At 42.4% G+C, this 26,285-nt stretch overlaps 1 protein-coding gene across 7 annotated transcripts in view; it reads left to right on the top strand.

Moving 5' to 3' along the window:
• The window catches only part of PRKN (parkin RBR E3 ubiquitin protein ligase), a 1,201,168-nt gene that overhangs the window by 607,304 nt on the left and 567,579 nt on the right, over nt 1–26,285 (top strand). For all 7 annotated transcript variants that reach the window (XM_055536152.1, XM_055536157.1, XM_055536158.1 and 4 more), the window contains one exon: nt 21,616–21,731. In XM_055536152.1, coding sequence (XP_055392127.1) covers nt 21,616–21,731 — 116 coding nt within the window. The remainder of the gene's footprint in view (nt 1–21,615; nt 21,732–26,285) is intronic.

The following is a 26,285-nucleotide window of genomic DNA, read 5'->3' as shown; positions in this document are numbered from 1 at the left end:
AGAGGGAAGGAGGCAGAATCCAGAAATGGCAGTCAGAACTATCTGAAATGATTAAGAAAACAGCAATCCAGCTCTCCCCCAGGGCTGGAAACACTGCTTCTCTCCAGCAGCCACACTGGAAAACTTCATGGGTCACTGAGGAGAGTACTGAGAGGGCTTACGTCAGTTGTGGGGAATATTCTTTTCTAAACTTAGTGCATCTTTGGAGCCAGCTATTAAATCTTAAACACAATAGATTGCACTATTATCAAGTAACTATGCGTATGCTTAGTCACTTAGTCTTTTCCAACTCTTTGAGACCCCATGGCCTGTAGCCCACCAGGCTACTCTGTCCTTGGGATTTCTCAGGCAAGAATACTGGAATGGGTAGCCCTTCCATTCTCTAGGGGATCTTCCCTACCTAGGGATCAACCCGGGGTCTCCTGCATTGCAGGTGCTGATCACACTTAGTACAATTGAATTGTTCCCAACATAGAGGAGTTTTTAAAGTTAAATGACCATAGTACAAGAGTCTTCTCCAACACCACAGTTCAAAAGCATCAATTCTTCGAAAAGTTCTTATACTGTGTGAAAAGTGGTATAATAACATTACTCTAGACTAGTCAAGACTCTTGAGAGTCCCTTGGAGTGCAAGGAGATCCAACTAGTCCATCCTGAAGGAAATCAGTCCTGGGTGTTCAATGGAAGGACTGATGCTGAAACTGAAACTCCAATACTTTTACCACATGATGTGAAGAACAGACTTATTGGAAAAGACCCTGATGCTGGGAAAGATTGAAGGCTAGAGGAGAAGGGGACGACAGAGGATGAGATGGTTGGATGGCATCACTGACTCAATGGACATGAGTATGAGTAAGCTCCAGGAGTTGGTGATGGACAGGGAGGCCTGGCGTGCTGCAGTCCATGGGGTTGCAAAGAGTTGGACGTGACTGAGAGACTCAACTAAACTGAACTGAGTCAAAAATGAATACTATAATATATAAATATTTATATATAACTGGCTGTCCTGGTGGCTCAGCAGTAAAGAATCTGCCTGCCAGTGTAGGAGATGTGGGAGGTGCAATCCCTGGTTCAAGAAGATCTCCTGGAGAAAGAAATGGCAACCCACTCCAGTATTCTTGTCTGGGAAATCCCATGGACAGAGGATCCTGGAGGGCTGCAGTTCATGGAGTATCTGTAGAGTTGGACATGACTTAGCAACTAAACAAGACAACAATTTATATATTATGACCAACCTAGATAGCATATTAAAAAACAGAGACATTACTTTGCCAACAAAGGTCCGTCTAGTCAAGGCTATGGTTTTTCCAGTGGTCATGTATGGATGTGAGAGTTGGACCATAAAGAAAGCTGAGCGCCGAAGAATTGATGCTTTTGAACTGTGGTGTTGGAGAAGACTCTTGAGAGTCCCTTGGACTGCAAGGAGATCCAACCAGTCCATCCTAAAGGAGATCAGTCCTGGGTGTTCTTTGGAAGGAATGATGCTAAAGCTGAAACTCCAATAGTTTGGCCACCTCATGCGAAGAGATGACTCATTGGAAAAGTATAACCATATATAGATAATAATATATAAGGATATAGTGTGCTAGAATCCTTACTGCTGCTGCTGCTAAGTCACTTCAGTCGTGTCCGACTCTGTGTGACCCCACAGACGGCAGCCCACCAGGCTCCCCCGTCCCTGGGATTCTCCAGGCAAGAACACTGGAGTGGCTTGCCATTTCCTTCTCCACTAGAATCCTTAAGCAGTGTCTAAAATAACAAAGAGCTATAGCTGATAAGCTAATAAAGAAGATAAAATAGACACACAAAAATAACCCAAGAAAAGCATAAAAGGAGGAAAGAATTGAGAACAGATGGGAAAAATAGGAAGCAAAGAGTGAGATGGTCAGCTTAAATCAAACCATGGAAATAATCACATGAAACGGAACCCACAGGATCCAGTACGTTGCCCGACACATAGAAAAAGGCAAAATGAATGTGAGTGCTCGGACAGACTTGTGCTGAACGCTCACCCACGCAGATAAGGATTGGCTGCTGTGTGCTCTTGCTTTGGGATAAATTTCACCATGAGTCACCTTATTTTTTTCAGGAATTGTGGAGCTGGTACATGTCAGGGACAGTCATTCTTCTTGATATCACAGACTATCCCTTTTCTTAATCTCACTGGCCAGTAAGGTTCAGTGTGCTGAACACATGGCACACTGTGGACCCAGGAGGCATTAGCATCCTGGAGTTAACTGCAGAGGCATCCCCTTCGGGTTATTTGTCAATTTTACATCCATGCAGATGGTTCCTTTTGTAGCAGCTGATGTTTTTGCTTGTATTGTTACTTTTGAGCCATGATAGTTCAATATGGTCATGATTCTGAATGGGATGAGGAGGGCCATACTGGAAAAATCTTTGTGATGGGTGTGTGTACAATTTTGTGTTGGAGGTTCTGAGACTCCCTCTTCATTCACCCTTCCTCAGTCTATTGAGAATCTACATTTATTTCCAGCAAACTCTTTTGTATGTTAAGAACACAAAATAAAATAGAATGGTTTTTATTATCAAAGGACCAAAGAATGATTATGGTATTGTAAAGAAAATTACCAAACACCCATTCTCAATTCACTCTACTCTTTCTTGGAAACATAAGCTGACACCATAAATCACTTATTTCCGCAGTGTGATTTCCCTGAAGATCCCACTTATATCGAGGCATTTTAGGGGGAGGAAATATCCTAGAAATGGACCCTTTGATGCATTTACACTGCAGACATGTATAAGAGGATTGGATTTCTCATTCAGTGTCTTTCATTCGTTTGATACCTTACTGGAGTCCAGAAAATTAATTTAAACTTTCTCTCATTAAACGCATGAGTGAATGTTGTTGTTTAAGTGCTGCGGTCTCAGCGTGGTGGGCAAACCGTAGCTCATGAAGCCTGGTACCAGACTGGAGAGATGTAACCAGCATAAGTGACACCAAGCCCTGGCCACTCGTGCACTGGTTGCTTGATAGTTTGGTTTATCTTTGTCAGTCAAGCAAATAAAATTGGAAAAACTTATAAGTGTTCATTTATATTCAAACATGTGGAATTTCATAGCACAGCTATCTCAGTTTTATAAAAAGAGATTTCTGTGTATTTAGCAAACATGAGTTCATGTCATCGATGATTTACACATGAATGAAGAATCTCCTAGAAGCCATTCTAGCGCAAATGAAGACTTCTGATAATGTATCTAATACATGTTTACAAGGAGTTGAAGCTGATAATGGGCAAAAAATAGTCAGTTTATGATTGTTGTATCCATAGATTATTCAAAAATGTTATTGGCATTACTTCCTCACTACATCTAACCTGGTAAAGCTCATACTTTTCAAACATCCCATCAATAAGAGACAAGACAATATTATGTATTAAAAGTGTTCAATATAGTTCCCATATAAATTTAATTTTTACTATTTTAGTATCTTTCATAATATGTGTTTTCTCTACCTCCAGATCATTGTTTTACATAAAACATTTTTTCGCCAGCTCCCTTGCTGTCATAGTTTTATGAAGGTCATCAGAGCTCATCACTGCCTGGCTCCATGTTGTAAGACACAGCTCTAGCCGACCCTGAATGGGCACTTGGCCATTTTTTGCCCAAATGGGCTTATGTATAACCAGCCAGGAAATGGTGTATTCACTGAGCACCAGGTGCTCTTGATGGGGGAAAAAAAAAAGTGTTTGCAGCCAAAATATATTGCCAGTACTGTCCAACTTGAGGTTACTTACATATATTTTGGTTTGGGAATGTTGTCTCAGTCAGCAGTATAAGCCTAAGTAATTGCTGGATTTCTGAAAAGAGTCTAGATTTACATGAGTGGGGTCGGGAAGAAGAGTCCACAGCAGCAACACAATAGTAGGTGCTTCCTATAACTCAGTGTGCTCTGCGTAGACGGATTGGCCCAACGTATTTGAATAGCACGATGGAAATGACAGCCGTCAGTCTTCTGCCGCGGTGCTTCGCGGTGTGCTGGCTAGTGGCTGTTATTGCAGTAGCTGATGGGGAAGGACACTACCGTTCACGCTACTGGGTCCCCATGAAGAAGGGTCAGGTATGCTGCACGAATTCCACAAGTCGTAAATTTATAGCTGGTTAGGTCGAGTGGCCCCATCCAGAATCGTTAGCAACAGAACCCCAGATGACTGTTTTTTATACCTCCTGTTGTAAGTAGAAGATTGTAGTGTATGCCCCTGAGTAACATAAAATTAATGGTTTCCTAGGCTTCCACTGACGTATAGAAGTAATTTTTTTTTTTTTTGCAGAAGTCACTATAATTAATGAGTACGTAGATCTCTATATATAAGGGGAAGAACTTCATCTAAGTTAATGTACCAACAGACAGAGTGGGATATGGCTGTGAAATTGAATTCTATGTTATACATGCTGGTCACCTAGATTGTAGTCAGTAGGTATTTCATTGTATGCATTTGGTGTCACTCATGAACTAAAATTGAAGCCCACACTTTTATATGTACAGATAGACTAGGATGTCAAGATTTATGGGATCATTTCAGTTGTGAACTACCTGCTGATCTGAATACAATGTCAGGGGCACATTTTGTGGCCGAGTTGTTTTTAGTGTGACTTCCTTTTGAAGCACCATGATTTAGGTGCTTTCTCCATGATCATTATAAACAATTTTTTCCCCAGCAAATTTTATAACCTAACCATAAACACCTCCTCTAGGCTAATGCTTGATATATGAGATCCCAGGCAAAAGTTATTCTGGGGGAAGGTTGTTTTATAGACTTAAATAATTTCCCTTCAAACATACTATCTAATGCTGAATGGTATTGTTAACCATGTTAACATAAAAGCACAGAAATAGTAAATATGTGAATGTAACTTTCTTAAATTTATAACAAACTGAAAGATTTATAAGGATCTGCTATCATTCATAAAATTAACCAAATATTACTTACACCAAGTGTATATAATTTGATTATTAAGAGGAACTATAAATCAGAGAAAAGTAATTAAGAAGATGTAAAATTTAGTATGTTTGGAGCTTCATTAGAAATTATAATATTATTTTTGATCTATCAACAACGTCTGGCTTATTGGTCAAAAAAATAGTGTGGTCTGAAGTCAAGCAGGGTCTCCTGATAAAGCACATGGGAGCCTTTAGTTTGAATCATATACTAAAGGTTGGGTAACTGGACTGAGATTGGCATTTCTCTTACACTCCAGGAGATCTTTCCCATATCACCAGCTGAGCAGGATTCCTCAAGTTCTGCGGGGAGGGTTGAGAAGTGCTTTTTGTGTTTCCTCTAAATAGGCCGTGAATGCATTATTTCTACCTGATCATATCACCAGCCTGCTTAAAGTCCTTCATAGGCTCTCCATTCCCCTCGGGATGAAGCCATCTGTTCCCTGGGTGCAGCATCCTTTCTGATCTGCCCTCTAGCTCCCCAGCCCTCTTGGTCTTTTCCATGGTCCCCTGACTTTCTACCCTTCAGCGATCTCCAGAGTCCTTCCTCTGCTCTAGTGCCCATCAGTTTGTCTTTCCTTGGTCACTGTTATCAATGTCACTTGTTTTTATTCTGAGTACTTTTTGTAACAAATTCAAATAACAAGAATTATATAAAGAAAATAAATTGTTTCCTCTGTTTTCCCAGTTTCATTACAAGATGATAAATGTAAATATTTTTCTGTGTATTGCTCTATACATTTTTCTATGCTCATTAAAAAAAAACACACATTTTTATGGGTGTTTTAATTTGCTTTCTTGAAATAGTAATAACACTATATTTATTTCACCATAGCTTTTTTTGCATGATAGCAGTTCCTACATAGACTTTCAGATCAATATACATATATAGATCAACCACTCATTTTAATAGCTTTATAATATTCTGTAGCATAAATATTGAGCAAATATGCTTTTGATGCTTTCTTTTTTTCTGTCCTATACTCTGTGCTAAAGTAAAATCCCCATAAGTAAATTTTTAGACATTGGTACTCTTATTTTTGTGAATGAGAATAACTAGATAAAACCATATGTCCCTTTAAATTTTTCACCCAAACTGCTATGATGATTTTCCAAAGAGGCTGAGGCATTTCCTCCCTCTCACACAATGCTTTCCTTTAACACACTCACTAGCATTAGGTCCTCGTGCTGCTGAGTGAATGCTAAAGTCACGTGTGAAAGAGCGTTGTCATGGTTTTTCTTACTCAGCATTTTCTGACCACCAGTAAAAGTAAGCATCTTTTCACGTTATTGGCCTTTCTTCATCTTCTCTTCCTCCTGAGATAACTATTTTGCCTTTTTGTGTTTCTTTTTGGGGGGAATGGTTTTGCTCACTGCCTCCTGTCTCATGTTGCCAGGCTCCACCCAGAGCTCTTCAGGCACTCTGTCTGCAGACCTAATCACTTGCATCTGTTTTTCTCCACTGTATAATCAGGAGGGGGTTGATGTAGGTCAACCTGAATAGCCTAGTGCTTTTCCCTACTTTCTTCAATCGAAGTCTGAATTTGGCAATAAGGAGCTCGTGATCTGAGCCACAGCCAGCTCCACGTCTTGTTTTTACTGACTGTATAGAGCTTCTCCATCTTTGGCTACAAAGCACATAATCAATCTGATTTTTGTATTGACCATCTGGTGATGTCCATGTGTAGAGTTGTCTCTTAGGTTGTTGGAAGAGGATGGTTGCTATGACCAGTGTGTTCTGTTGACAAAAGTCTGTTAGCCTTTTCCCTGTTTCATTTTATACACCAAGGCCAAACTTGCCTGTTATTCTGAGTGTCTCTTGACTTCGTAATTTTGCATTTCAATCCCCTAAGATGAAAATGACATCTATTTTTGGTGTTAGTTCTAGAAGAGCTTGTAGGTCTTCATAGAACGGTTCAACTTCTGCTTCTTTGGCATCAGAGGTTGGTGCATGGACTTGGATTACTGTGATGTTGAAAGGTTTGCCTTTAAAACAAACAGATCATTCTGTTGTTTTTGAAATTACACCCAAGTGCTAATTTTGGACTCTTTTGTTGACCACGAGGGCTACTCCATTTCTTCTACGGGCTTCTTGCCCACAGGGGTAGATACAATGGTCATCTGAATTAAATCCACCCATTCTCATTCATTTTATTTCACTAATTTCTAAGATGTTGATGTTTACTCTTTCCATCTCCTGATTGAACATGTCCAATTTACCTTGATTCATGGACCTAATGTTCCAGGTTCCTATGCAATATTGTTCTTCACAGCCTTGGACTTTAGTTTCACCACCAGAATTGTGGATGTAGAGTGGTTCATGTCCAAGACTCAGCACCATTTCCACTTTGGCCCCGCCACCTATGTTTAGGGTAGTAAAAATCTATTTAATGTTAAAAGGATGGATACATGTCATTACACATTTGGGCAAACCTATATAGAATGTATTATGCTGAGAGTGAACTAACTGTATTGTGATCTGTGGACTTTGGGTGATTACGTCATGTAGGTGAAGGTTCATCAGCGTGACAGATGCACCATTGCCCTGGGGTCGAGGGCGGGAATCAATAACAGGAAGGCTCTGCCGTGGGGGCTTGGGAGTATAGGAGAAATGTGTGTGAGTTCCATTCAATTTTTCTGTGAACCTAAAACTCTTCTTGGAGAAGGCAATGGCACCCCACTCCAGTACTCTTGCCTGGAAAATCCCATGGTCAGAGGAGGCTGGTGGGCCGCAGTCCATGGGGTCCCTAAAAGTCGGACACGACTGACCGACTTCACTTTCACTTTTCACTTTCAAGCTGAGCGCCAAAGAATTGATGCTTTTGAACTGTGGTGTTTAATGTGTACAGTTCATAGGTAAATTTACAAATTTTACTTTACTTTGTTCATCTTCTAATGAGGAAACAAAATAAGTATAGAAAATGCAAGAGACTATTTAAGTATATAAAGCCCTTGCCTTTGCTCAGTTTTATCTTGAGTGGAGTTTATGGTTGCTTGTGCTGCCTGCAATAAAGAAAGCAGGAATAAAAAGAAGCTCTAAATTCTACTTGCCAAGGAAACAAGGGTTTTTGAGGGAAAAGAAAAAAAGTTTAGTTTCCAAGTCTAAAGTCATTTAAAATGTTTTAAAGCTCGGCTTTTTCTTATTGTTCAATATTTCTCTTTGCTTGTAGCCTAAACTAAGTTATCATTTTGTGAATTATTGCTCCCCAGAAGAATGTTTCTCTTGCACTTTCTGTGTCCAGACTGGACACTTTGAAGTGGCAGAGGCTACATTTCTCCACCTCTGGCTGGAGAGAGGAGTGACAGCGTCATTCCACCCCCACTGGGTCCAGGGGCTGGGGCTGCTTTCCTAAGGAGCAGCACAGGAGACTCAACAGCAGGAGCCACAGCGGCTCGCAAAGCTCAGAGGAAGGCCCAGGCTGCCAGAGACACAAGAAGCCACCACTTAATGCCCAGGAATACAGAAGGGCGTGATCCAGGGCTTCCTGTCCCTTTCCGCAGAGCGTGTTTCCGGGCCCAAGAGAGTTCTTCCAAACTCATCTTTCTTACTTTCAGATGGGCTGGGAGAGCTTATGCTTGTGACCACTCTGACAGCTGCTGTGTGCAAACCCTGGGCTAGGCGTGCATGTGTGTTCACTCAGTCGTGTCCAACTCTTTGAGACCCCGTGGATGTAGCCCAGCAGGCTTCTCTGTCTATGGAGTTCTCCAGACAAGAATACTGAAGTGGGTTGCCAGTTTCTCTTCCAGGGGATCTTCCAACCCAGGGGACCGAACCTGTATCTCCTGCATCAACAAGCAGGTTTGTTTTTTTTTTAAACCACTGAGCCGCCTGGGAAGCCCCCTGGGCCAGGCGCCAGCATAAAGTGCCCTCGGTTCATTTGCCCTGTGGTGAGTGCACTAGACCAGCAGGTGCCTTCAGTCCCACAGCGCAAGGGCTCCGAAGGCGCCCAGCACCGAGCACAAGAGAAACGGAAGTCCCCGTGGGAATAGCTCTCACCCAGCCCTGGGGAGTCAGGAAGGCTTTGAGGGCCACTGACAAGTGAGTGGAGCCACGAAGGACACTTTGGGGTGTGACATGAGTGGGAGAAGGAAGACAGACCAGGAAGCAGGAAATCTTGTGCTTGAGACCAAAACAGGAGAGAGCACAGCCTTTCAGGCGATAAGACAAAGTCCTCCTGGCAGGATGGGAGAGCAGTGTGGAGGGAAAGCTGCTGAAGGCTCCTGTGCTTAATCTGGGGGACATGGAACCCTGAAAGTATGATTAACTGGTTCTTTTACTGGTTGCTTGCAGTTAAGTTTTTTGCCCATTTAGAAGCACATGTGAAATAACTGCCAACTTGGAAAGGTTGTCTAGGAAATGCTGGGAACACAATTCATCTGGGGATGGTGAGTCACTGTGAATGTTCCAAATGATGACCCCACTCCTCGGTTTCTTGCAGATTATTACCATCTAACAGATACGTGTTTATGTACCCTCTGTGGAAGGTTGACTCAAGTCATCAAAGTTACAAAGGAAACCTTCTGTTGAGAACAAAATATTTTAACTTCTCGTTTTATTTATCAGAGAACAGAAGCTGGAAAGCTTTGCTTGAGCATGAAACTAGCAAATGCCGGGACGCCCTTGTGTTCCTTCAAGCTGACACGATAGAGAGCTTATGGAACCTTAGCTTCTAAAGGAAATGAAGCACAATGAGAATAATGAATATTGTCTTTTATTGTCTGGCTCGGATATAAAACTGAAAGCAAAGACATGTTCAACTACACTGGGCAGATGACATCACATGAGTAACTGCGGATCAGTTGTGGTTGGAGGAATCTGCATCTCCAAACATTACTGGAATCATGATGGAGATAGAGGGCAAACCAGGGCTGCTGTCCGTGGGGTCTCACAGAGTCGGACTCGGCTGAAGCAACGCAGCAGCAGCAGCAGGACCACACTGGAGCAACCATCTGGTCAACTGACCATCAGACCTTGGGAAAGAAGAGTAACTGTTATCATGTGTGTAAGTCACTAACCAGATTCTCCTGAAGTGGCTTGTAATTCCTGGGAACAAGTTACATTTAGATGTCAGGAAAAGCTGTGTTCTCTGGCCATTGGAGCTCTCACAATATCCTATGGAAGAAACACAACTTTGACAGCTGTCCTTAAGTTCCAGAAAGATTGGAGTCAAGGGTCATTAATAAATGTTAAGAGCAAGACAATTAAGCACATAGTAACATAGTAACAACCAGAGTCAAAGCGTTTGCTCTTAAAATCCTCCATTGATATTATCCTAGGCACAATCAATGGGGTGAAGACTTTCTCCAAAATAACAACAAAAAAAGAAAATTCTTATTTTCCCGTCTGAAAGATAATGCGGAAGTCTGTCTTGGTAATTTATATACACTGCTAACTTAAAATCAAACACCTGTTTCAAAAAGGTGGTCGTTCAAAATCAGAGATGAGGAAATATCTGTGGTTTCTGTTCTTGGCTGTCACACTTCCTGTGGTTGAAGAATGACAGTGAAGAGTCACCTCTGCCACACATTCCAGGCTCTCAAAGCACTAGCGTGAGTTTGGTGGGTTTGGACCAATGTTTCCCTGCACAAAGAATCACAGATTTCCCTTCAGCCCCCTGCTGGCGTCCCAGGCCCCAGCCCGTCTGAGCCGGCGGCCGAAGGTCCACGCGCCTTGACTCCCGAGCTCGCTCAACTACCATCTCCACCTGGCAAAATCTTAGCATTTCAAATCCACTTGAACTGTGCCTTTGAAGCTGAGCCTTCTCGTTCTCCCATAAGCTGCTCAGCGTCCTCTCCCCACTGCTCAGATCAGAGCCCAGGCATCTGGAAGGTATTTGCCGTGTTGTCATCTGTGCAAATATTTGTGCTCTGTCTCCTTCAGGTTTATGGACTCTTGCGGGGATTTTGTTTACATGTGTATCCTCAGCCCCTAGCTGAGGCTGAGCAAGGAGAAAATACACTTGTTTCTGCATGAGTAAACATCGGGGAAGGATCCCTGGAAGCATGGTTATTTCTCGAGGTGGATGTAAATAAGCTAATTAACTGGGCCGCAGGCATAGCTGAGTCCGGGATACGAAGGCTGCCATGGGCGCTGTTTCTCCATCCCTTGTCCCTGTTCCCTTCTGAGCGTGGGCTTCATTCTTGGACGGGTTCTCTGGCTGTGGCTGCAGCTGGGGGGATGTTGTGTTCCTACTGAGAAGCAAGAGATGCTAGTTCATCCTGGGCCAAGGAGGAGAAGGGGGAGGACAGTGTCTGAGCAGCTGCCTGAGCTGGAAATGAGGATTGTTTTTTTCCAGTCTGAACAGACATTTACATAAGCTCACGCCCTTGATGCATGTCAGTAGTGACCCCAGACCTTCAGGAAATCATTTGAGATGTCTTCTTCAACAACTCCCCCCACCCTTTTTTTTTTTCCTTAAAATAATAAATAGTCAATTATGACTGAGTAGTATCACAATCGAATAAACCCTGGTCAAGACACCATGATGAATCCAGGCATAGAGGGGAAGATAATCATTGTGATATTTGTAGCTTTTGTCTTGAAGTTCAACTTCTTGAAAGTATGTGGCATTAAAATGTTTTAAATTGTTTATGTCTAACGTTAAAGGGAACTGTAGGAAGTACACGTCGATTTATTTATGTGTGTGTGTCAAATAGACTAAAATGGTTCCTTTGGAGTGAACTAAAGTTACTATTATAGAGATTCACATGAAGGAGTGTCTAGAAGACTGTGTCTAGTGTCTAGAACAAGGATCATCCTGCTGAATTAGTAGGAATTTAAGATAATTTTATATTGCAGAATCATAATCACTTTATCTTCTCCCCTGGGAAGCCGGAAGTGTTTTAAATTTGGAAAATTGTAGATATCAGAAATATTATGCAATTCATACATTTGAACTCTGAAATGAATGTCTATCCTTGTCATTTTTTTTTTTTTAAATATTAATTTTGAAGTGAGATACACGAATAGTCATACTAGGTTGGATAAATATAGACTAGAAATAAAGTCTTGCCAGTTCATGTCAGTTTTGCCATAATATAGTTTAATGGAAAATTTAAAGAAACTTAAAGTTTTTTAAGAGCCATTGGGATTTTAGAAATTTCATTTTTATTTTATACATTGGGCTAGGTATCCGACCTGATTTATACTTCTAACTTGGGTTATAAAATTTTTAAAATACTTTTGGAATATAACAATAGCTGTATTGAAATTAAAATGGCAGTGCCCTTGGGCCTGACACAGTGTGTGCTTGTTGAATTCACATTTTTAAAAAAATATTTTTAATTGGAAGAAAATTGCTTTACAATATTGTGTTGGTTTCTGTTGCACCACAACGCAAATCAGTCATAATTTGAGTCAGTTGTAATGAGATGAACCTAGCGCTTGTTAAACAGAGTGAAGTAAGAAAGAAAACAGCAAATATAGTCTATTAATGCATATATATGGAATCTAGAAAAATGATACTCTTGAACCCGTTTGCAGAGAAGGAATGGAGCCGCTGACTTCACATTTAAGACTCTGTCCTGCTTATGACAGCGGGGCACGTCTCACGTGTGCCCTTCCACACGTGCCTGCTTGTTTACACGCACCTCATCTGTTTGTTTTCAGCAAAGGACACGCTGCCTTGGTGGAGGCAGAACGCCTCCATTACGGCTTTGGCCGGGGCTGTGAGTCTCATCGGAGAAGGCAATGGCACCCCACTCCAGTACTCTTGCCTGGAAAATCCCATGGATGGAGGAGCCTGATGGGCTACAGTCCATGGGGTCGCTAAGAGTCGGACACAACTGAGCGACTTCACTTTCACTCTTTGCTTTCACGCATTGGAGAAGGAAATGGCAACCCATTCCAGTGTTCTTGCCTGGAGAATCCCAGGGACAGGGGAGCCTGGTGGGCTGCCGTCTATGGGGTCGCACAGAGTCAGACACGACTGAAGCGACTTAGCAGCAGCAGCAGTAGCAGTGAGTCTCATAGGCAGCGCCTGACCTTCTCAGCAGAGCTCTGACACGGTTTTGCTTTTTGTGGGAGTCTATTGATTTTCTTTCCTCCTGATAAACTTTACACATCATCTAGAGGTTTTGTTATCACCTTAAATTAAGAGAAAACAAACTTATCATTGAACATGATCCCTCATTAACTTTCAAGATTTTATTTGTTTAATTAGGTGTCACCTAACTTTACAAACTGGTACCATTAAATTAGTAAAATCTACAGGTCTTATCCAGTCTAACGAGTGGCAGAGTTATTTTATATCCAAGCCTATATAATTACTTCCTGGGTTTACATGATACACAGCGAGTCTAACAGGTCAACATGAAAACTGAGACTCACCAATAAAGGCACAGGCGCCCAGGTCCTGGGCTGATGCCTCTGCCTTTCTCTTATGGGCCAGCGTGTGGTAATTAGGCTGTGTCTGTCATGTCTTAGCTTAGAGAAAATTAAAGCTATAGTATTAACATCAGTCATGAGGTTTTTAAATGGATAATGAGACTTAAAACTAGCAGTTGCTTCTTACAAAAGAATCTGAAAATAACCCCAGGAAGGAGCCGTTTGAGCCAGCAGGCTGAGAAGAGAGAGATTAGGGATAATATTTCTTTGTTGTTGGCCATAGACGGAACTTCTAGGCCTGTGAGAGACATTTAGGTTAATTCTGAGTGACGTCTTGTCTGTAAAAACTTGGTAACTGTGAGGACCTCTTTGATGCAGATGCTTATTACTAGTTTTCTAAATGAAAATGCCTGTGTCCTCAATTCCTCTTTGTCAAAAATTTGGGAGGTCTTCTTTTGACAGGTTTATCTGAGCTTGAACGCAGTGAATAGGCAGAGTAATTATTTATGCACCTTTATTTAGTACCTTTTCCAGAGCCCATCTGAATGCATCATTTTCTTCCTTTCTGGAGGCTCATTATATGTGTCCGCACTAACGCGGAGGCAGTGTTGAGGACTTCGGACTTGGCCGACTGACTTGGCCTCCTGACAGTGCACCCACGGCCATCGGTGGTGTTGAGGTCCACCTGCCTTCCGCTTCTGCTGGCCCGTGGGCTGGCCAGGCGAACCCCAGCTCCCAGACCCCTGTGCCTGCTTCAGGCAGACTGTCCCCAAGCACAGCCTGGGGGGGAGACAGGAGGGTGGAGAGAGGGCAGAGCTGGGAGGTGTCTCCCTTCATCTCCGGGAGGCACCACTTGGAGGGGCTGCGTCTCAGTCATCCTCCTAGCCCCCACCAGGCAGCCCAGCCACTGTGTCTCCCCGCCCGGCCCCCGCTGCCCCATCCCCCCAACCCCAGCAGATTGGAGCACTGCCCTAACGCTGCTAATGTCAAGGAGCTTTCTACCCCAGTTTAGCTCTTTGGGGAGTTTCCACCATGTTTGCAACTAGACCTTAGCTTTAAATTCTCTGTTGAAATACCTGGCGTGGGTCCTGCGCCCCTGACTTGACCCTGACCTGCGCACATGGCCAGTTACTTGCTTAGTGCAAAGTGTAGAGCTACTGCCACCTTCCTGGAAATCGTGTGCCCCTTTTATCAAGAGAGAGGCATGTGGCCTTGGACATGGTCACTAAGGAGTTGGAGACTAACCAGGGATTTAACTCTTTGTAATTGTTAAGCAATATCTCTTAAAATTGTTAGCTAGAGGAAGTTCCATAAAAGTTATTTGAAGGTTCGTGAGGGAAGAAGTCAGGTCTCACTGCTGGTTTTCAGTTTTGTGAAACTGGATCGTGTTTGAGATAAACAGAGCTTCTCGGTGGTTAGTTATAAGCCATTTTTATAGAAATTTGGAAGATATTTGTGTTTGGAGTTTAAACTTTGGATTCTGTACGTTTTTATAAACTGAGTTCTTGGTTTTAACCTAATTCAGATTTTCTGGATTATTTATTTGTTTCATTTATTTTTCATTTTCCCGCTTGTCTGTTAGAGACACTGGTGATGTCTTGAGTCGGGTGGCAAACTGGAGTGAGAAGGAAGAGGTAGCTTCTAACAGTTGAACTGTTCATGAGGTCTTTCCCTTGGTGTATCATTGCTTTTTGTGGGTCTCATTCAGTCAGAGGGCTTCGCCTCTAGGATCTGAAGGAAAGGATGTGTGGGTACTGATAAAAGGTGAGAACTCAGTGAGCGTGGAAGGAAGGGATCAGAGCCTTGTCCACATTAAGGGCAGAAAGGTATGTTTCTAAGAACTTAAAGAATATAACTGTTAGATTTTTAATTTTCTATTCAGTATTATTAAAGTGAAAAGCACCTTATTCATACTTATAGCATTTAACAGGGTCCACATTATAAATCCAAGCACATTTTTTTAAGGTCTTATTATGGGATTATTTTTGTCATCCTTTAAATATAGTTTACACCATCTTTTGGGAGGGAAAAAAGAAAACAACCTGGCCAGCTGCTGTCAGATTTTGGTTCCTTCGCTAATTAGGGCTTCCCAGAATTGAGTATATGGATCCATGTGAGCCAGCCAATAGGAGCTACAGCTCCTGGTTAGGTGGAAGAATCCATTTAATTTAACAGGATTTGCTATATTTAGCTTTCTTTCTTGTCTTTTTGTAGCTGGTTTACCTGTGAGCTGGCATTTTTGAAAGATGGATGGGTGGGTCCCTCTGAGATTCTTTATTTACCCACAGGTGTCTATGTGCTCAGTTGCTAAGTCGTGTCCAACTCTTACAACCCCATGGACCACCAGCCTTCTCTGTCCGTGGGATTTGCCAGGCAAGAATATTGGAGTGGTTTGCACTTTCCTCCTCCAGGACATCTTCCCGACCCAGGGATCTAACCTGCGTCTCTTTCATCTCCTGCATTGGTGGGCCGATTCTTTACCACCACACCACCTGGGAAGTCCTACCCTCAGTTAAGGATCGTATATTGCCTTCACTAGAATTGACAGATGCCCCCGCCGCTGCCCTGGCCCAGTGAACAAGAATGTTTCTCTGATGCACCCACAGGGGACTATTGTACCCAGGGCGACAAAGGAGCAACTTGGCTTGGCAAACCCACACCCACTGAAACTGGAGTATGGCCACCTCAAGCAGCCAGGCCGTGGGGCATAACTACTGTCCACCTGGCCCAGACTGAGCTGTTTTCTGGGTTCCCACGGGGCTCAGATGGTGACCAGATCTCACAGTGGCGTCAGTGTTCTGACCACACTGCGTGGACTCTGGCTAGGATGCTTTTCTGACATTGGCGTTCTTAATATTTTAATCTGAAAAATCAAGAGAAAATAAACATCCCAGAAAAGCAGAATTGCTCCAAAAGAATCATGTAGTCATCATGTGAGATGACAGCCTTACATAAGCAAGCTGAAATACCCAAGGTAGAACTTTTCAACACGCTTCTTGCTTCTGATTGTTTTGCTCTTTTCCTGTGTGTATTGAATACAGCCTGCAAATATCAGAAGGGTATTGAGAATGCTAATCCATTGATTGTGTAGGATGGGAAATGACCAGACCGTTCTGCTGATTAGTCTGTGGGAAAGGGGTTATTACTATTGGAAGACACTTCTCCAGGGTCTCTCAAGTTTCTGCATGTCTTGTGAGGGAAGCACTAACTATCTTTTTTTTTAGACTATCTTTGCAAGGAAATTGTAGAGCAAATGACCTAGAAAATGGTAGTCTAGTCTCTCTCTCTAAAGTAAAATGTGGACGTGCTTGCTTTCAGTATGATAAAGACAGCGTCTCCCTTCAGAACAAAGGAAAGGTCGGCTTACATCCTTCTAAAAGATCTACGTGTCCTAAGCTCAGGGTCCCCAGCTGTGTTCCAGAAACCCAGCATGCCTAGCGTGTAGCTTGGCCTGGACACTTCGTCTCCTGGGAACTGGGATGCAGAGGAACTGACAGAATCATGACGCCTGTACATCATTCTGCCAGGGCTCCAACCCAGGGGGCTTGTGTCTCCTTGCCACATCCATGAGGCGGTGGCAGGCTAGCCAGTTAGCTTGCAAGCTGGGTGAAATCTTGGCCGCTCCACCAGTTTAGCTACTCTGGCACTGGTGAAGAACCTCCTTCCATAAAAATTGGCAGAGAAGGCACTGAAATTCACTGATACATATTTAATATACACAGTTGTTAATCTGTATTTTAATTCTGTCATGCTATATGAATTTCTGGTGTTTTCGGAAATTTGTTACTTATTAAACCATTGATTGTAAAATTCCTCCCTCCAGTAAAAAGGATTTTGACTTTTATCTGGAGGAGTTTTATCTAGTGTTAGAGCAGTTTGTGATTTGTTAGCTGAATGTCTACCAGTAGCTTTCTGCAACCTAAGAAAAAATATAAATTCTATCTATTTATCTGTATGTGAAATACTTCCTCAATAGGCCAGCCAACTCAGCTATTCTGGAGGTATTACTTTTCGTTATGAGTGAAGGTTTTTTTTCAGGTCTGCAAAAGCAGTCTATTTCAGAAGGATCAGTCATGTCCTCCAGCCTTCTTGTTTTGATAGTCAAGTTTGGCCTTAACTCTCTTCCATAAAACCCTTGAACTGACCTTTGAAGGATTCATATCATTTCCAAAAAAAAAAAAAAATGGAGTGAAAAGGATAGCCTTCCATGTTAAGAGAGAAAGCAAGAACAATCAGTATGGTTTCCATGCTGCTTTGGAGAAGCCATGCAGGACCCCGCAAACACACCTGAGCGGGCTCCCACCAGCCGCTCGTCCATCAGCACAGCGGCGCTGCTGGCTCAGTTGCATCACTGGGGCTGCGGACTGCAGGCTGGGGGTCGGCCACTCTGTCACTTGCCCTGGGCGGGGGGTTGGGGGGGGTGGTTCTGGCTGACCTATACCACCTGAAATTGATAAGGCACTTATTCTTAAAAACATCCTGGGCTCCAAATTCTGGGCTTGGGGACATTTCTCTGCACAGGGAAACCCTCCAGATTTTTGAAGAGTAACCCATTTTACCTGAGATGTGCCATTATTTTCAGATGTGCTAAGCGAGCTTGTTACAGCCCTTGTTTTCTGAAAGAATAAGTCGTTTACTCCCTTGACCTCTAATGCTGCTCTAACTCAGTAGTTCTCAGAAGTGTGGTCCCCAGAGCTGTAGGGACAGCGTCACCTGGCAACTCGCTGGAAATGCAGATCCTAAGCCCAGTGTCAGAACATCTGGGGTGGGTCCCTGCAAAGTCGAGCTTAACAAGCCTCCCAGATGATTCTGATGTAAGTTGGACTTAGACACCCATCGGTGTGGCGCACTGCGTCTGTGGTCAGAGGAGGAAGAGGTCAGTTTGGTTTGTTGTTGTTTAGCTGTGAAGTCTTGTTCTACTGTTTGTGACCCCACGCACTGTTTGTGACCCCATGCATGTGACCGCCAGGCTCCTCTGCCCATGGGATTCTCCAGGCAAGAATACTGGAGTGGGTTGCCGTTTCCTTCTCCAGGGAATTTTCCTGACCCAGGAATTGAACCCGCATCTCCTGCATTACAGGGGGATTTTTTACCACTGAGCCTCCAGGGGAGCCCTTAGTTTGGTTGCAAGTAGGGAAAAGACAGTTTAAGAGTGATGATGTCGAATGTATAAAGAAACATTGGTGGCATTCATTAAATAAATCTACGGATTTTTTCTTTTTTAAGAAAATATATCTAATTGCTTGTCCTTTGCCATCCACTGTTAGGATACAAATGTATATAAGACAGCCCATAAATATTTCAAGGTCCACTGCAGATGTGGACAATCTATGCATGCATGTTAAGTCCCTTCAGCTGTTACTGACTCTTTGTGACCCTATGGACCATAGCCAGGCTCCTCTGTCCATAGGGCTCTCCAGGCAAGAATACTGGAGTGGGTTGCTATGCCCTTCTCCAGGGGATCTTCCTGACCCAGGGATTGAACCTGAATTTTTTTATATTTCCTGCATTGGCAGATGGTATTTCTGTGTGTGTGTGTGTGTGTGTGTGTGTGTGTGTGTGTATTTTTAACCACTAGTGCCATTTGGGAAGCTCAAGGTGAAAGTGTCAGTCCATGCCTGTGGGCAAAATTCAGTTTGATACATACTTTTGTAAATAAAGTTTTATTAGGATACAGATACATCCATTCATTTGCATATGTTCCATGGCTGTTTTTAGACAATAATTCGGAGTTGAGCAGTGCAACAAGGACCATATGGCTGGCAAGGCTGAACACCTTTAATATGTGGTGCTTTAATAAAGTTCACTGACACCAGGCCTAATGTTTAAAGAAAAATGCTTTCTATATACAAGTAGTGATACACAAATGGAACTGAGGATTAAGTGTACATGCAAGAGTTCTTCTGTCACCCTTTGTTACATTTGTATGGAATTTTTGTTGTGGCAGAAAATTTAGTTTCATGGTATTATTACCATGGACGGTGTGCGTACTGTTTGACAAGAAGCACAGTATTTATTGGCCCACCACCTTGGTGTGTGAGGGGCGGGGGAAGAGGGGCTATGCAAACAAATAGAAAAACAGTTGGAAAAATAAGACAGTAAAAAAGAATGTGAATTGGGAATTCCCTGGTACTCTAGTGGTCAAGACTCTGCATGCTCACTGTCGATAGCTGGATTCAGTCTCCGGTCTGGTCAGGGGACTAAGACGCAATGAAGTTTTGTTGTTCAGTTGCCCAGTTTTGTTTGACTGTCTGCGACCCCATGGACTGCAGCACACCAGGCATCCTTTTCCCTCACCATCTCCCAGAGTTTGCCCAAGTGCTAGTCCAGTGCATCAGTGATACCATCCAACCATCCCAGCCTCTGATGCCCTCTTCTCCTTCTGCCCTCAGGCTTTCCCAGCATCAGGGTGTATGCAGCCAAAAATAAACAAGGATGTGACTTACATGAGCAGCTAAGATAAAGGAGTATGTGGCAGGACAGGGCTGAGAAATGAACTAAGATGAAAAGAGGCCTGGGTTTAGAACATTCCTAGCTACCTGACAAAGGGAGGGGGCAGGTGAGACTCTCAGGGAATTCTGGGATGCTGAAGGGTGCAGAACGAGGGGCAGACTATAAGTCAGGCTGCGGAGAGGTACACTCCGCCTCTCCCTAAGTCTACAGTTCAGTCTCTCAGTCGTGTCCGACTCTTTGCGACCCCATGGACTGCACCATGCCAGGCTTCCCTGTCCATCACCCACTCCCAGAGCTTGCTCAAACTCATGTCTGTTGAGTCGGTGATGCCATCCAACCATCTCATCCTCTGTCTATAATACATGCATGCTTATCAATAGTTGGAGTCCCTATATTTCTTACCTGGCACTATATTCTTGCTTCTCACTGACCAGCTGTGAGGGGACCCTGTAGAAAAGCACTGGATTTCCCTTTAGGAAACCTGGGTTGCTTCCTGCTTTCACCTCTGACTGTTTGACTTTGGACCAATCATTTCATGGCTCAGGGTCTCCTCTTTCTCATTGTTGAGATGTACTGTAGGCTTCCTCCTCCATCCACACTGTGTTATTCTTCCAGACTCACTTATCATCGAGAGGTGAGCAGGGGGCCCAGAGTGCTCCCACAACTCCTTGGTTGAAAAAGAAAAAGACAGAGAGGCTAGCAGACACTTGGAACCTTCTTAAAAAGGGGGCTTGTTGAATAGTTTGCCCCAAGGGCATTCAGTTCAGTTCAGTCGTGTCCGACTCTTTGCAACCCCATGAATCGCAGCATGCCAGGCCTCCCTGTCCATCACCAACTCCCGGAGATCACTCAGAGTAATATCCATCGAGTCGGTGATGCCATCTAGCCATCTCATCCTCTGTCGTCCCCTTCTCCTCCCGCCCTCAATCCCTCCCATCATCAGAGTCTTTTCCAATGAGTCAACTCTTTGCATGAGGTGGCCAAAGTAATGGAGTTTCAGCTTTAGCATCATTCCTTCCAAAGAAATCCCAGGGCTGATCTCCTTCAGAATGGACTGGGTGGATCTCCTTGCAGTCCAAGGGACTCCCAAGAGTCTTCTCCAACACACAGTTCAAAAGCATCAATTCTTCAGTGCTCAGCTTTCTTCACAGTCCAACTCTCACATCGGTACATGACCACTGGAAAAACCATGGCCTTGACTAGATGGACCTGTGTTGGCAAAGTAATGTCTCTGCTTTTCAATAAACTATCTAGGTTTGTCATAACTTTCCTTCCAAGGAGTAAGCGTCTTTTAATTTCATGGCTGCAGTCACCATCTGCAGTGATTTTGGAGCCCCCAAAAATAAAGTCTGACACTGTTTCCCCATCTATTTCCCATGAAGTGATTGGACCAGATGCCATGATCTTCATTTTCTGCATGTTGAGCTTTAAGCCAACTTTTCCCTCTCCTCTTTCACTTTCATCAAGAGGCTTTTTAGTTCCTCTTCACTTTCTGCCATAAGGGTGGTGTCATCTGCATATCTGAGGTGATTGATATTTCTCCCAGCAATCTTGATTCCAGCTTTGTGCTTCTTCCAGCCCAGCGTTTCTCATGATGTACTCTGCATATAAGTTAAATAAGCAGGGTGACAATATACAGCCTTGACGTACTCCTTTCCCGATCTGGAACCAGTCTGTTGTTCCATGACCAGTTCTAACTGTTGGTTCCAAGGGCATTAGTTTCCCTCGAAAGTGTGGATGTTGTCTTATTTCAGACTCATCTATAATCTGATGATACTCTTCTTCTCCTGAAGAGATTCTTGACTGTGAACATGTTTGGGGGGGCATGGCTGGCCGGATTCCATGTCTGTGATCATATTTCTCATTCTTTCAGGAGTTTTTCTTTAAATGTGGAGCACACCCGACCTCTGACAAGGAAACATCAGTAGCTTTGAACCTGATCACAACAAACAGTCGAGACATCAGCTGCATAACGTGTACGGACATCAGGTAAGGATCTGAAAACTCAGAACAGAGGAGATCTGCTCCATTGTATTGCCGTTGCTCTTTTGCCAAAAACCAGTTGAGCGCTTTCACAGGGTCTGCTTCTGGGCTTTTTATTCTGTCCCACTGATCTCTATGTTTGTTCTTTCACCAGCACGGTACTGACTTAATTAATGTAGCTTCATCGTTAAGTTGAAGTCAGGTAATGTCAGTTCCCCAGCTTTGTTTTTTCATTCAGTACTGTTTTGACTATTTTTGGTCATTTCTTCTGCATCTAAACTTTAAAATCAGTTTGTTGACGTCCGTAAAAGAATATCGGGCTTTTGACTGAGATTGTGTTGCATGTGTGCATCGATTTGGGAAGAACCCACATCTTGATAATGTTGAATTTTTATATCCACAAACATGGAATACCTCCATTTATTCAGTTCCTCTTTGGTTTCATTTATCAGAGTTTTGTAGTTTTCCTCATGTAAGTCTTATTGTATATTTTGTTAGATTTATGCCTGAGTACTTCAGTTTTCAACTGCTAATGTAAATGGCATTGTGTTTTTATGTCAAAGCGCACATATTCGTTGTTGCTATGTAGGATGGAAATTGACTTTTGCATGTTAACCTTGGACCTTGCAACCTTGCTATAAGTGCTTATTATTTCTAGGGTTTTTTTGGTTGATTCTCTTGGATTTTCTGCCTAGATTATCTTGTCATTTGTGAGCAAAGACAGTTTTATGTCTTCTTTCCCAATATATTTATTTTATGCCCTTTCCTTGCCTTGTTGCCTTATTCAGTTAGTACTTGCAGTACAATACTGAAAGGAATAGTAAGAGAGCACGTCCTTTTCTTGTACCTGATGTTAGTGGGAAAGTTCAAGTTTCTTGCCATTAGATATGACATCAGTAACAGATATTTTGTTGATAGAATTTTAGGTTGAGGAAGTCCTCTTCTGATCCTCGTTTACTGACCATTTTTATCATGAACGTGTTTGAGACGTTGTCAGATGTTTTTTTTTTCTGTATCTATTGGTATCATCATGTGATTTCTCTTTTTTAGTCTGTTGATGTAATGAATTACATTAATTCATTTTTCAGTGTTGAATCTGCCTTGTAAACCTAGGATAAATCCCACTTGGTCATTGTGTCTGATACTTTTTTTATACATTTTTGGATTTGATTTGGTATATTTTGTCAAGGATTTTTGCTTTTGTGTTCATGAGAGATATTGATCTGTAGTTTTCTCGAATTGTCTTTTGTCTGGTTTGGTATTAAGGTAATGCTGGCCTCCTAGAATGAATTAGGAAGCGTTTATCCTGCTTCTATCCTCTGAAATAGATTGTAGACAATTGGTAACAAAATAATAATTTTATTTATTTTTGTGCTTATAAACATGTACTTTTGTATAAAAAGAGATTGACATCTTCCATCTACCTTCTTAATGATAATCCCCATTAAAAAAAAAAAAAGCTTTGCAAGTGTAAAATAACTTATTTTCAATGAACTCCAATGTCACTAAGCTAACTTTTGACCTTAGCAATATAACAATCTATTAAGCCTTCAGCTTCCTTATAAAATCCAGGAATCAAAGTAGGTAATCTATAAGGCTCTGACTGATTCTGAAGAACTGCAAAAGGTAGGAATAATCCTTGTTCACAGCTTATAAATCGATAGTATTATTTGAAAAAGTGCTTGTTTATGGTTCTGTCTTCTGCCAAATGTAGAAATAAAAACTGAGGTTTTCAATGATCCTGCTTTCCAGATGACACATATGTGGCTGCGATATGTAGAAAAATGTATAAGATAAATGTGCTATTCATTTCCAGATGTTAGGCTTAAGTTTTAATTCAGGTACCTGATTTGTATCTTTTGAGTTTATAAAATAATGTACGTAAAATATTTTCCTCTCTCTTAAAGAACAGAGTGAACTATTCATGGGTTAAAACCTCCTGAGGTTCCATGTGAACCCGCACGTTCCCATCTGCTGCCCAGCTCTGCAGTGACCTGTACTTATTTAAAATAGTGTCTTGATCTTCCTCCACTCAAGGTTATCAGTTTTATCAGTCTTAGGCTTAGGAGTTAAAAACAGTGAATTGAACAAAAGGCAAAGACTTGAGCCAAGAAAAGAAATTATAGCACTTGTAGGTAGAGCAGCTCTATTGTTAAGTACCCCCTATAGCAATTACAGCAAAAAGGTTCAACACATTTCTGGATGCCCTACCTGGACTCAGAAATAACAATATTCAGCCAAATAAAAATGACACTGGCAATGCCAAAGTGAGAGGTTTGTTCCTTCCCAAACCAGTATGTGTATCTTGGTGTTGCAGGAAGGGGGGCCCCTTCCAGGGCCCGAAACTGGGCTCTTGACTAACACTCGGGAATGAATTGTCTGAGGAAACACACGTGCTGAGAAAGCAAGCGATTTTATTGGGAAAGGGCGCCTGGGTGGAGAGCAGGAGGGTAAGGGAACCCAGGAGAACAGCTCTGCCCCATGGCTTGTGGTCTCGGGCTTTATGGTGATGGGATTAGTCTCCGGGGTGTGTTTAGCCCATCCTTCTGACTCGGAGCCCTTCCTGGTGGTGCATGTCTTGTTCAGCCAAGATGGACGCTGGAGAGAAGGATTCTGGGAGGTGGTCGGACATGTGGTGTCTCCTTTTGACCTTTCCCGAACTCTTCGGGTTGGTGGAGGCTTATTTGTTCCCTGTTCCTTCCCAGGACCTTCTGTCATAAAACAGCTCATGCAGATGGTTACTGTGCTACCAGGCCAGGGGGGGCGGTTTCAGTCCCTGCGCTTCCCCCAAGGCTGGGCTTACTGTGATACCCGGTGCTCCCAGAGGAATGCAGTATTTCTGCACCTTGAATCTTACATTATAAAAGGAGTCTTCTTAAATTTTAAAAATATAAAATTTGAAAATATACAAAATAGAAAAAAATTATTACCATGATATCTTTTGGCAAAAACAAAAAAAAAATTCACCACCCTGTTTCCTTTTCTTTGCTTCTTCTAAGACCACCTGCTGCATTCCCATGCTTCTTTTCACCTTTATTCATTAGTCCTCAGTTTACAAAGCTGAAGACAAAGCAAAAAAGAACCACGTTTATAGTCAAAATTTAACCTTCCAGAAACATGTTCTAAAGTCCAGTTCCCAGTAGGACATTAAATCTAAGAAGCACTGCTACTTTGTTATTTTCCTCAACTCTTCCCACAAAGATTTATGTTTTTGATGCCATTGTTGTTTGAGATATATATATATACACATATATATATATATATTTTTTTTTTTTTTTTTTTACAGTTTTCTTACTTTCAAATTTGTCTTATGGTTCATGTAGCCTATTGAAGCAATACCTTGGATTGCACACTTAAAAGATTTACTTGGGCTTGGAGATCAGTAAAGGTTTATCTGAAAGTCTTTTTATACTTGTTCTTGGTGTTTCTCGGGGAGAGTGATTTGACTGTCACTTGACAGTATTTTGGTATGAATTCATTGATTCATTTAACAGAGATGAGAAATTGGTATCTTGGTTATGGTCCCCTTGAATGCATATCTTGTCTAATCTCTTGTCAATTTACATTTTAATTTTGGCTACACTTGGGCATTTCTTTTATGATTTAGAATTAATGTAGAAGTTCCTTTTATGTTGCTGTGGACTAAGTATTAGTTGCTCAGTCACGTCCAACTCTTTTCAATCCCATGGACTGCAGCACACCAGGCTCGTCTGTCCATGGGGATTCTCCAAGCAAGAGTCCTGGAATGGGTTGCCATGCCCTCCTCCACTGGATCTTCCCAACCCAGGGATTAAACCCAGATCTCCCACATTGCAGGCAGATTGTTTACTGTCTGAGGCACCAAGGACTATATTCTATCAGCTTAATTCTTTCTTGACTTTTTGGTGTCAGACAGGAACTTACGATTTTGTCTAGTCATCAGTCTCTGAAGAGCATTATGAGAGATTACAGACTAAAATCACATGGAATTTTACTGAAATCTTTAACATGGTCTTTTTCCGTAAGTGGTTTTTGTCTCTGTAATGGAAAAATCCTTGACATTATGTGTGTGTGGTGTGTGGTGTGTGTGTGTGTGTGTGTGTGTGTGTGTGAGAGAGAGAGAGAGAGAGAGAGATAACAGCAGTGATCTTCTCTGACCTTGAAGACCTATGTATTTCTCCTATTTGACCCAAATAGTATATATACTCATAGGTAATGTCACATGCCAGGAACAAGAATTCTTTCTTTTAAGTGTGGGAGTATCTTGGAGTGTTCATTTTACGTAGCATTCTAGAGGAAGGTAAGTCAGAATACCAAATTGATATTACAATAAGCAGGAGCACATTCTACAGTAGAATGGAATATCTAAGAACTTTTTAAGATGAAAGAGAAAACTTCAAAGATGTGTCTTAAGCTCAAAACAGGCTACCTCACACAGTGCTCAGACCCCTTGGGAGTAAGATCTGTCTGCATTAGGGCTGAGTCACTCTTGGCTGAAAAAGTGTGCACACCTCAGTCTGATCCAGTCTTGAGGGAGAATAAATCTTTCTACCCTGCACCCTTTAAGAAAGGAGACTCCTT

This window comes from Bubalus kerabau, chromosome 9 (assembly GCF_029407905.1).
Source record: "Bubalus kerabau isolate K-KA32 ecotype Philippines breed swamp buffalo chromosome 9, PCC_UOA_SB_1v2, whole genome shotgun sequence".
NCBI classification, from domain to species: domain Eukaryota; kingdom Metazoa; phylum Chordata; class Mammalia; order Artiodactyla; family Bovidae; genus Bubalus; species Bubalus kerabau.
This window is presented reverse-complemented; position numbering and strand designations above follow the sequence as displayed.